This window comes from Artibeus jamaicensis, unplaced genomic scaffold (assembly GCF_021234435.1).
Source record: "Artibeus jamaicensis isolate MK-2021 breed Jamaican fruit bat unplaced genomic scaffold, CSHL_Jam_final contig_465, whole genome shotgun sequence".
Lineage (NCBI taxonomy): Eukaryota > Metazoa > Chordata > Mammalia > Chiroptera > Phyllostomidae > Artibeus > Artibeus jamaicensis.
In genome coordinates this window covers 17,596,763-17,608,848 of record NW_026521843.1, presented here as the reverse complement: position 1 = coordinate 17,608,848, position 12,086 = coordinate 17,596,763, and the positions used below count along the sequence as shown (strand labels likewise).

The 12,086-nt window shown below is 50.4% G+C and overlaps 1 protein-coding gene across 1 annotated transcript in view; it reads left to right on the top strand.

Annotated features, from left to right (window-relative positions):
- Positions 1-12,086, top strand: part of GALNT14 (polypeptide N-acetylgalactosaminyltransferase 14) — a 191,244-nt gene that overhangs the window by 107,237 nt on the left and 71,921 nt on the right. Inside the window, exon 2 of the mRNA XM_053667053.1 lies at positions 11,151-11,320. Within this exon, the coding sequence (XP_053523028.1) occupies positions 11,151-11,320 (170 nt within the window). The remainder of the gene's footprint in view (positions 1-11,150; positions 11,321-12,086) is intronic.

Genomic DNA, 12,086 nt, shown 5'->3' with positions numbered 1-12,086 from the left:
TGCTTCCCCTTCTCTGCCCATCTTCACCTTCTCACACAAAAACACGGTTGCCCTGCATTTCTTCCAGGTGAAATTGGCTTAAAATGTCCAAGGGGCCCCTTTAAAGAAGAAAAGAAGCCACAAAAACATAACACGTAGGACGAGCACGTTTCCTTTGGTTTCATTTTCCCTCCTTTTTTCTCTTTATCTTTCTCCTTTTAATCTGTTCCTGTCCCTGGGTTCACAGTTTGCTGTCCTGCAGGCCCACGTCGGCCCACAGGCATATGGTTTTTCACCCAAAGGGAGGTTTAAATAGTATACCTGGGCAGTTACCTACAAGGTACTCACTTTCAATTTCCCTTCTTAGTGACCCTGAAGGCAGGTTCATTGGTGACCCCTGCTAGATATCTTGGTTCAGTAGTGCCCTTGAAAATTGTTTGCCTCCCTGCCTGGTCCTGCGGCTAAAGAGCTTTTTGACGACCCTGAAGACATTCCCTGGGCCTGCCCAGACGGAAGAGGAGAGAGGAGACTGACTTGTGAGGAGCCATTTCACTCACTGAAAAATCACAATCTTGTTTTTAGTGTTTTCTTCTCCTTCTAGAAGTGGCTTCCAGTGGGGTGAGCCTCTGCCATGAGGCCCTGTCTCTGTCCTGCTCAAGGCCACTCTGGCCACATTGCTGGTCCACCCTGGGAGGAGTCGGCCTCTCTTTCTCTTACACCCCTGCCCTGGGGGGTGTTGCAGACCTTGTCCAGCAGAGTCCGCCTGTTGTGGTTTATGACGAGAATCATTCACAGGCGACAACAACCCTGTGTGGAAAAAGGGAACAGGCACGACTACTCTCTCAAGGGGAGAGTGCCTATGGTACCTCGGCCACTCCCTCAAGAGGGGAGTGCCCCGACCCTTGCCTAGTCAGGCTTTTATTGTATTCCGTGGGTCTTAGATCAGAGAAAGATTTATTATGTATCACATAGAATATTATTGTCTACATTTTAGGTACAATCAAGGAAATAAAAATAACATGCAAAGGGGAATGGCGATGAGTTCATTAGTTCTGTCCTTGGGAGAACTCATACAGGCTTTGGAAATTACCTTGAAGATAGACAATACACATTTGTTGTTTTAGACCAGGACGATGGAGTTTCAGCAAGAGCAAGCCATAGCAATCTGTATGCATTTTCTAGGCTTGATTCCCACAGGAAAACTCAGTTTGAAGGTCTGGCTCCTGCCCACCACTTCACATCTGTAGGTTTTCCATACAGAGCTGAGTCACATTTGCCAGGCCAAGACAAACTGGTTCCCTGCAGGGAGGTGCCATACCACCATCCTGGCAGACCTGCCTTCAGTCTGATGAGGGGACCCTTCACCCAAGACAGTTCGACTGTCCACACTGTGAACTGTGCGTGTTTCAGTGCTCAGTGCTGTCCCGCTGGGCGCCTCTCTGCTTGCGCCCACTCCTGGTGCTTCTCCTCCCATGTCCCTCCCTTTGGTCTTTTCCAGGCACTGGTTCTGTCTCCCAGTGCCTGCTGTCCTCCAGTGTCTGCAAACCTACCCTCCTGGGCCCCTCTGCCATCCACCAAATCCTCAACCTCCTGAGCCCCACGTGGGTACCTGGCTCCCTCCCTCCTTGATCTCCTGTTCTCTGGGTTCCAGAGCTGGAACAGATAGAGGCTTCTCATGGCCCAGTTATCAGCTCCAGTTTTTGAACACAGAGAAGAGGGTGCAGAAATAAATGGGGGGGGAGTGGGGCCCACTCTCTCTCAGTCCTCCTGCCCCCCAGCAATGGGGAGGCGTTCCTCAAGCAATCCACAAGTGACCTGAGGTGCCTGTCTCCATCCAGAGGCTCTGGGTTACCCTTTGGTGACAGAATTTATAGGGTTTTGGGTCAGAAGGGAGCAGGCATAATTAGCATCAGCACTCACGCACCCTGGTACGTGCAGGGAGCCAGCCATCTTGCCCAGGCACGCTGACTTAACGCTTCTCTGGCACCTCCCTCTCATGCTAATTAGTTAGCAAATTAATCTCTATGTAGGGTTCAAATGGTGTGAGTTTTTTCATTTCTATTCCAGAAACAAAAGCTGGGCTTCTGTCCATTCTGTTAATCACATTATATTATGCGGTTGGAGTTTTCAGGCAATTATAATTATCAGAACTTTTCTTCTCCCAGAAAGCTTGACGCACCCCCCAAAGCTGTGTCTGCACATGTGGTATGCAGTTGTGATATGGGTGGTGAGCGCGTGCGTCAGGGATATGGCGGGGAGGACGGAGTCCAGCGGTGGTGGCTCTTGTCAGAGGCTGAAACCTGGTGGAGGAAGAAGCCAGCATCCTGGAGGCTCTAGGCATGGCGTCTGGGTGGCCAGACCCTCTGGGGCCTCGGAGTGGCCACAGCAAGCTGCTCCCAGTTTTCTAGGAACCTGGCTCTTGAGGGAGGGCAAGAGGGCGAGAAGGGAAGTGGAGAGAAGGAGCAGAAGAGTCAGCCCCGGTGATTACATGCTACCTCGTTCGGTCTGAGAAATAGCCCTCTCCCCTCTATTATATGTCCATTTCATCTATCAAATTCTTTGAGGAGTGACTTTCAGATAATTAATACTAACCATTAAACTACAGCATTGAAGAAGCAATTGCCTAATTCTGAGGAAAATTTAAATTTATTAGCAGCACCCAAGATAAAATGAATGCTAAAGAGAAGGAGAGAAAACCCGGCAGAAGATAAATAGAAAGCCAAGTGGGATATTGACTTGATCCTTCTCCAGTGCTGGGTAATTTGGCTTCCAAAGTGAGTTAGATCATAATAAATTAAATTTAGATTTCTGCACATCAGTTAAATAACTCCCAAGACAGAATTACAGTGAGATGAAGAGGTGCTAATACATGGTGAAAATATTAAAATGAAGATCTTATTTAATAATCCATAATTGATGTGCTGTCCCAGATGAGGGGAAGAGGATTTCTCAGCTCTTTGTTATGAGGGCAGGTGAGGGAAGGGCTGGCTTGCCCCTGGTTATTTGTTTGAGTTTGTCTTGCACACTGGAAGTGTCTGTTATCAGCATTCTTTTCCCAGACCACTCGCTCTAAGGAGGGTTGACAAAGCAGGTGTTATGTGGTACTCTTCATAACCCTTTGACCGGTCCTGGGAAAAACAAGGTCTCTGCCCAACAGTATAGGAGTGAGCAGATATTTCTACATTCTTGTGACTGCCCAGCATGGGGAAAAACTGGCCCCGTGGATGAGTGAACCGTCTGGTGATGTGCAAGGAACACCAGCTTTGAAGGCAAAAGTCCTGGGTTAGTGTCTCAGTAGCAAACTCACTATCTATGTGGTTTCAAGCAAGCTCCTTGGTTTCCCTGAGCCTCCGTTTTCACACCTGTGAAATGGGAACAATGTAACTGGCCTGCCTCCTTCATAGCGGTAATACAGGTGAGATATTCCAGTGAAACCCTTTGTAGGTCACACCCATCTCCCTTCACCCAGGTTGGTATGGACTTTCCGTCATTATTGGACTCTTTGTTTCTAAGTTATGCTGGTTCTTTCTCAAAGAACCTTTGTTCTTTGCTAATTTTCTCTTCCATAGTTTAACCATTTTATCTACAGCTATGCTTCATTTTGTATCTGTATTTCCTGTATGTGAAGTCCTTAGAAGATCAAAATTCCAGGTTCGGGAGAAGTAATACCTGCTTGAGTGTGGTTGGCAGGGTAATAATATGCGTGTAATAATTTATAGTTTTAATTGGAACATTTCACCTAAAATGTCACATGGTGGGCTTTGAGTGTGTTATTGTTATGTTACAGAATTGCACGCTTATGATTTTGTAATAAAAATGGGCGCTGCCTGTGCCGGCCCCTGTCCATTGTTTCTAGTTGCTGCTGACTCTGTCTTACAGTGACTTGTTACCTTGTGTGTCTGACCCCTTTTTATGGTGACTCCATCTTTTTTTTTTTTTTATTAAATTTATTTATTTTTTTGAATTGATTATGCTGTTACAGTTGTTCTATTTCCCCCTTCATTCCCCTCCACCCTGCCCCCCCAACCCCACCATTACCCCCCTTTAGTTTATGTCCATGTGTCTCAAGTCCTTTAGGTTCTATATTTCCCAAACTATTCTCGCCCCCCCCATCTATTTTCTATCTACTGTCTATGCTACTTGTTTTCTGTACCTTCTCCCCCCATCTCCTCCTCCCACTCCCCTGTTGCTAACCCTCCTTGAGATCTTCATTTCTATGTTTCCACTCCTGATCTAGCTGTCCTTTTAGTTTGCTTTCGTTTTAGGTGTGGTTGTTAATAACTGTGAGTTTGTTGTCCTTTCACTGTTCATGTTTCTTTAACTTCTTTTTCTTAGATAAGTCCTTTTAACATTTCATATAATAAGGGCTTGGTGATGATGAACTCCTTGAATTTGGTCTTATCTGAGAAGCACCTTATCTGTCCTTCCGTTCTAAATGAAAGTTTTGCTGGGTAGAGCAATCTTGGTTGTAGGTCTTTAGATTTCATGACTTGGAATATTTCTTTCCAGCCCCTTCTTGCCTGTAAGGTCTCTTTTGAGAAATCTGCTGACAGCCTGATGGGGACTCCTTTGTAGGTGATTGTCCCCTTAGCTCTTGCTGCTTCCAGGATTCTTTCCTTCATTTTAATTTTGGCTAATGTAATTATGATATGCTTTGGTGTGTTTCTTCTTGAGTCCAACTTTTTTGGTACTCTCTGGGCTTCTTGGATTTCTTGGAAGTCTATTTCCTCTGCCAGATTGGGGAAATTTTCTTTTATTATTTGTTCAAATAGTTTTTCCACTGGTGGTTGTGTCTTTCCCCCTTCTGGTACCCCTATAATTCGGATATTGGAGCGTTTAAAGATGTCCTGGAGGTTCCTAAGACTCTCCTCATTTCTTTGAATTCTTGCTCCTTGACTCTTTTCTGTTTGTCCATTATTTGCTTTCTTCTGGTCCACTGCATTGATTTGAGTCCCAGTTTCCTTTTCATCTCTATGGGATTCCTGTGGAATTCCATTCATTTTCCTTAATTTAGCCTCCATATGTTTCTCTAATTTGTGGCTGTAATCCACCAGATCTGTGAGGAAGGTGATGACCAGTGTTTTAAACTGTGCGTCTGAGAGTTTTGCTATTTCTTCGTCATTTAGATTTATCTCTGGGGCTTTGAGTTCTGCCTGCGACATTTTTGGTCTATTCTGGCCCTTTAAGTGGGACAAGCGGCGCCTTGGAGTCCCAGGTCGCTGGGTTATGACGCTGTATGTGGGGGCGTGGTCAGAGCGGGAAATGGCGCGCCGCGGCCGCAGCTGCTGCTGCCGCCGCCGCCGGGCCGGTCCAACCGCTCACTCCCTCACTCGCGCGCAACCAGGCAACCACAGTCAACTCGCTGCCACCGCCTCCCCACTGTGTCGCTCCCCCGGTGGGCTGCTCGGTGGCTCACTAGGTCCAATCCTGGGTTTGGAACCCGTGCGACTGGATTTGCGCGTCTGGATTCCGCGCCCGGTCCGACCGAGCCCTCCTTTGTAAGTCCTCACCCGACTCCGGTTTCGCCCCTTACTGGTCAGGCTGAAGAATTTGTTGTTAGCGGACTTCCGAAAAGTTCAGTTTTCCGTGTTCTGGTTGTGTTTTCTGATGCTAATATTTAGTTGTCCCTAAACTTGGTTGTGTGAGGAGGCAGGCACATCCAGCTAAACCTCCATCTTGGCGGAAGTCGTGACTCCATCTTTTTGATCTGGGACCCTTTCATCCCCCTTCTTGGCCTTCCCTGCAGAAAACTCGGGTTTGGTCTAACCACCTTGTGGGGCCTTTCCCCTCAGGGCAGCTCATGTCCCTTTACTCATCATTCCATTATCACAGCCTGGAGTTTAGTACCCTGTGTTTTTCCCTGGTTTTATCACTTCTCTCACAGTGAAGATTTTCCTTCTAGAAAACCCAGGCACGTATTTAAAGGCAGAATCTAGTCTAGTCGTAGTTTAGTGTGAGTTCCCTGGAGTGTCTGCTCTGTGCTAGACACGGAAGCCCCAGCGGGCACATAGCAGGGATGCTGGGGGCAGTTTGGGGAAGCCAGAGGCTGTGGGCACCCGCGGGCAAGAACCCCAAGACCGCACAGCTGGCTTGGCAGCTGGGTCTGTGGGCTTTGGGACAGACACTTCTCAGTTGGGTGAACTTTGGCAAACCATCCTATGCCTCAGTTTCCTCACTTGGAAATTGGGAAGACAATTTTCTGTTGCATGTCCCATGAATTTTGTGTGCCTGTTTTAGCACAGATGCAGCATTTCCATGCAACAGCTTCCGTCTCGGAAACCCGCACATGCAGGTTAGACTCCATCGTGAGCTAGGTCCCCCTGGTCACACCACTCGTGCAGAAGCCTTGTCGGGGTGTTTGAATCCCTTATGAACCTCACCTGCCTTTCGCTGGGCTCATTCTCCTCGACCCTCAATATATGTCTGGCACTCTTCTGTGTCACTTATTCTGAGCTGTAAGTCTCAGCTGGTGGGACAAGTGGGTACAAGGTATAGGAGGCACAACAGTCGCCCCTAACTATTTGAAAGGTATAAGAAAGATTAGACTTGTATCATAGAACTTAGGGGATAAAATCAGGCCCCCAAGGAGAGATCATTAGGAGACAGTTTCTGGTTCAATATTAGAGGGAACCTTCTAGAAGTTGCAGTCCTCTGCAGCTTGGAGTGGGCTACTCGGGACCTCTGTGTCCCTGGCTGGACCCAGGAGGGCTGCCTGCTGGACAATGGAATGTTAGACTGAGGTTTCAAACACTGAATGGTGAGATGAATTATATCATCTTTAAATGGTGACCTTCTCCCGAGTGGTAGCCTAGCACGTGCCCACCTCCCTGCAGGATGTGACTGCCAGCTTTCGTAGCTCTGGCCACCAGGAAGAAGCCTGCTGCTGGGAGGAAAACTGCCCGGAAGGAGAGTGAAGAGCAGGTGGGGTGATGGGAGGGGGGACAGACAGCCTTTGGGGGACGAAGGCCCCTGGGCAAAGAGAGAACTTGACTGAGAAAAATGCCGGAAACACGCAGACAGTCTTTGCAGACACCTCAAAGGAATGATATTGAGGCTTCGATGTGGCAATGCCACCTCACTGTTGAGAGTCTGGGGGCTTGAGCCAGGCTCCCTGGGTTCGAATCCTTACTCTGGCTCAGTGGGCAAGTCACTATATCTCTCTGTACCTCAGTCTCCCCATCTATAAAATGGGAAGGGTGCTGTTGACATCTATCATTGTGGAGATTAAATGTAAATATTTATGACACATAATAGGTACCCCTGAGGTGTGAGCTGTTTTACTATATTATTGGGCAAGTTTGAGAAGTTTTATTCCAGATACGCACTGTTAGGAGTTGGAGAGAAGCCTTATGAAGAGATAGAGATGTTCTCATTTTAAAGGTGAAAAAGGAGAGAATTAGGGCAGTAAGAGAGAACTTGGAGTGTCGAACTGGGGAAAGGAGGAGAGAGTAGAAATAGAGGAAAGCAGAGGCAGCTACAAAACCGAGCAGAAGGGAAGTCTCCCCCCGAGGATTGCTGAGCCACAGAGCAGCTTGAAGCCAGCGTGAGAGGAAGCAGGCCGGGAAGGGATGAGGAGCCCAAGATCCCCCGGGAAGCATGGTGGGAGGGGAGAATGGAGCAACTTAACAGATGTGCTTTTGAGCTTTTGCTGTAGGTGCCAAATTATTTTGGCAACGGTCTTGGCCAGGGGTTTGGCTGACTTAACCAGATGGTTCCTACTTAAAAGATTGTTACCTGTGTGTGGCATCATACTGATCGTTTGACTCCAGACCGAATACATTCTGGTTAGAAAGTTAAGTGGGGACTTGCTTCGGGACGTGAATGGTAGTGAGGACGACCTGGAGCGGGACCCTCTGGAGGCACCTCGGTGCACGTTCTTCTTTCCAAGAGCAGTGTCAGTCCGTGTCCTGGGAGGTTTGTGAAGGTGCAAGTTCTCTCCTGGACGGCCACCTGAGCCAGGACTCGAGTAGATGAAACATACTGCACTCTGGACCCCCAGACCTGGACATGGGACTGCAGTTGCGGAGCTTGGAAGCCACCCCCACATTAGTACGAGAAGTATCTGGGGAGTCGGTGACCTTCCAGAAACGCCGAGAGGCCCACGGCTGGCCCTCTCTGTAGGTACGCCCCACTCCACTCCTCGTGACGGGTTGTCGTCTGCCCACTCAGCCTCAGCAGCGGAGACGCCCCTCGTTACTGTCCATGAGAAGACAGAGCAGACCGTGGCCTTGGGAGCCTCTGGGGAGAATTCGATCAGCTGTCCTGTCACTTACTAGCTATTAAAGTCACTGAACCTCGGTAAGCCAATCCCTCCCTGTGCGAATGGGGTTGTGTGCAGATTCTGTGACAGTCGCACACGCTGCTGCACTGTGAAACAGAATTTGCCATTCCAGTGGCAGTGCTATCGTTTTAAACACAGGTTTACCATTATTTAGTATGTCCGGATATCGTGATAGGAAAGCTAAGCTCCCAGTGCAGGGCGTCTCCCCTGCCCCCCACCGTGGATCTCAGAGCAGACATGTGTGGGCCAGCTCTGTAGTGTGACCATCTGAGGGAGCAGTCCTTTCTAAGGACAGCTTTGTGGCTTAGTCTTGACTTTTCAGGTGACTGCTCTCGCCAGCCTGCCTGCTGCTCTTGCTCCAGGCTCTCTAGGGGCTGGAATGCCACTGAACTCAGTGGCATTCATCTCCGAGGAGACAGATCTGTCAAGGAGGCTTAACCGCTCCTGTGATGGTGAATGCCAGGCTGAGCAGATCACCCAGCCTCATGCCCTCTTGGCCCCAGGCCTGGTCTAGTGGGAACAGAGAGTGGGGGTGAAGCCAAGAGGTTGGCTACCTGCCCCTCCACGGCTGCCTGCTTTTCCACCTGCTTCTCCCGCTGATGCTGGAACCATCCATCTGGACCGCAGCAGGGCCCCAGTTCAGGCTGCCCCTTCCCACCAGGCTGGTTGACTGAGGTCACCTCCCAGCTGGCCTCCTGCCGTAGCTCCCCTCCGCCCGCCCCTATCCTACATACGTGGCCAGAGACATTTTCCTCCTGAGCTGCTTCCTACAGGCGCAGCTGCGTTTCAGCGTCTTCTTTCACTCACGCCTCTCTGCAATCCCACTCCGGCTTCCCCGGTTCTGAGCTACCCATTCCCTGAACAGGTTTCCCCGCTTAAGCCTCCCCGCCTTTTGTCTGGATTTTCACTACACATGTATTTGCCCCCCCCCACCTCCCCTTAAGCGAAGTAAAATTCCTGCTCAGACTCTAACCGCTGACTCACTTGACCCTTCTTCCAGGAAGCCCTTCCCACTTCCTCACACCTGTTAGATGTGTGAGCGATGTCTCCATGCCTGTGTCTGTGCCACACGGCAGCCCCTCCCCCTCGAGGGCAGAGCCCTCCCCTCTCTGCGCCTCCCTTTGTAGCACAGAGCACAGTGGGGGCTCACAGCTTATTTACAAAAATGCAATGAATTAAACTGGAAATGAGCCAGCAGGAGACGGTGCAGGACCCCATGCTCCTTCCCTGGAAGATGCAGGGTCAGTTCACCGTGTGGTGAGGTTCTAAGCACAGGTGACAGCTGTCAGGCTGTGACACAGCACAGGCTCGGGAGTTTTGCACACGCCCCTCCCCACCACCAGCTTCCCCCTGAGTAGCAATAGTATCATAGGACATTAATAAAATCAATTATTGGATAAAAATCACTGGTTTCTAAAGCTTCGTTTTGTGCTATTAGCAGGAGAATGTTGTTGCAAAAGGAGATAATGAGAGAGAAAGAGATCAATTACCAGATAAGATGGAGGGGTGCCCGAGGTATGCGCATACCCAGCGAGAGGCCCCTCACCTGCCACGTGTGGGCGGAGCGCCTGCACTGCTGTCCGTGGGCCTTCCCGGCAGGCTCCCCAGTGGAGAAGGGCGTCCTGCTCAGTGATGGGACGGTGGGAGCCGGGCATCTTCGAGTACTTGCATAGCAACTAGGCTCAGTAACACACGAGTGAGCATCTCATCCTCGGTGAGGATGCCAGCCCCAGGGCCCCGGGCCCCCATCCCGTGTCAGACCCTGGTCAGTAGGCTCCTCCCAGAGGCACAGCGTTCTTTTGGCTTTGACGGACCTGAAAGGTCTGAGTTTGGTTGAATACAGACCAGCTCTCTCCTTTCCTGATGACAGTGTTAGCATCCACTGGGCAGTGGTTCCTGAGGGAAGCATCCTTTAGGCTAGGCCCGGACTCCCCCCCCCCCCCCCCCCCCGCCGCCCCCATCCTCTCTGGCTTTGTGGAGGGGCCCTGTTGGCTGTGGAGCTGATGTGGGTGGGGCAGAGGAGGCAGCTTGGGCTCTGAGTGAGGCCCCCCTTCCCTGGGTAGACCCTCCCTTGTCCTCCACTGTGCAAATGCGTGGAGGGTACGGGGCACAAGCTCTGCTTCTGGCTCTGCATCTATCCACTGGGCAGCCTCAGATGAGCCAGTCGTCTTTGAGAAACCTGGATTCCTGACTCAGTGCACAGGGTTTTGGGAGGGTGAAAGGGGCTCACGAATAAGGAAACCACCTAATACCTTCTAGAGTGCTGTCTCCCTGTATGGCGATGGTTATGACTAGCCCCCCCTACTGATGCTTTATAAAAATAATTGCAGATTCTGGGGTTGGAGCAGGAAAGGAACACGTACGGTGCCTGTCCAGTGGGTAGCACAGCATCTTAGATGGACCACCTCCTTCCCGTCACTGCCTTCCGATGGGATGGCAGTCATTGTATACCAACTATGTGCCAGCTACTGTGCTGGAGATTTTAGTCATGTGTCCTCAAATTATCCTGGAGTCAGGATACTAAAATTCACTCCCCGATTGTGGAATGTTGGGCAAGGTACTTAGCCAGGGAGGCTGTTTCCTTGCCTGTGTAATGGGAATGTGAGCAATATCCATCTTACAGAAGTGCTATGAGAAATACACAGCATCCCAGGAGTAAGGGTCCCAGCTTGCACCTGGCATGTCGTGCTCAGTAAATGGTGGCTGCTGTTATGGTGGTTCTGTTTACTTTGGTTGCTGATGGTTTTATTAATGTCCTACCTCTGGCCCATCTTTGAGCCAAACTTGCCAGAACAAGCCTGGTGTCTGCAGCTGGACACTGACAGATGGACAGAAGGGCTGGTGGAAGGCCGGGAGCCGTGCTCACAGACTTCCTGTTCCTGTCACACAGATTTTGGATGCTGACTGGGATGACCTGTGGGACCAGTTTGATGAGCGGCGGTATCTGAATGCCAAAAAGTGGCGTGTGGGTGACGATCCCTATAAGCTGTATGCTTTCAACCAGCGGGAGAGTGAGCGCATCGCCAGCAACCGGGCCATCCCGGACACTCGCCACCTGAGGTAATCCTCTTTCTCTGCTACTCTCTTCTCCGCCCCTCCCTATAGTCAGGACACTTGATTTGTGCAGTGCCCAATGCCAAGTGCCAGGGCAGGCAAACCATTTGTTGCCAGTTGGTTGCTGGAGGGTTTATGATGTGGAAATTCGCAGTGTCTGCGCTGCTCATTGTTGTGAGCCACCCAGTGGAGAGGGTGGGAGGCCCCTTTCTCCAGCAGCGGGGACTAGAAGTCACAACCCAAGACCCAGGGGATGGACTATACCTAGGACACTTCCTGCTGCTGGCCTGAAAGCTTCTTAGACTCAGTCATGTATTAGTGCTATGGAAATCCCCTAGCACTGATCCTGGTCCTTGGCATCTGATAGAATTTTATTTAAATATTAGGCTATTTTATTTCTCTGAGCAGAGGTTACATGTAAGAGAAGAGGGAGGAGGCAGAATGCGAGAGGCCCCACTGGGTCTCAGTGGCACCTTTCTGGTCCTGAGTCTAGGGGCCAAGCCCTCCAGAGGGACAGAGACGCCTCCTGGCCAGGAAAGCAGCTGGTGCGACTGGGTGAGAGCTGTTGTGGGGGAGGGTTAGGGGGATGTCCCTGAGCGCTCTCCCCCTGCAGCAGGGGGGCTTCAGGAACTCCTTGAGCAGGCAAGTTCATAGGGAGACCCTGTGCAGGATGAATTTCTGCATTCACTCTACTCTATGAAAGAGTTTCATAAAGGCCGATGTGCCCAGTAATCCAAGTTCCCCTTGTCCAGTCCTGGGCTCTGCAACTAAC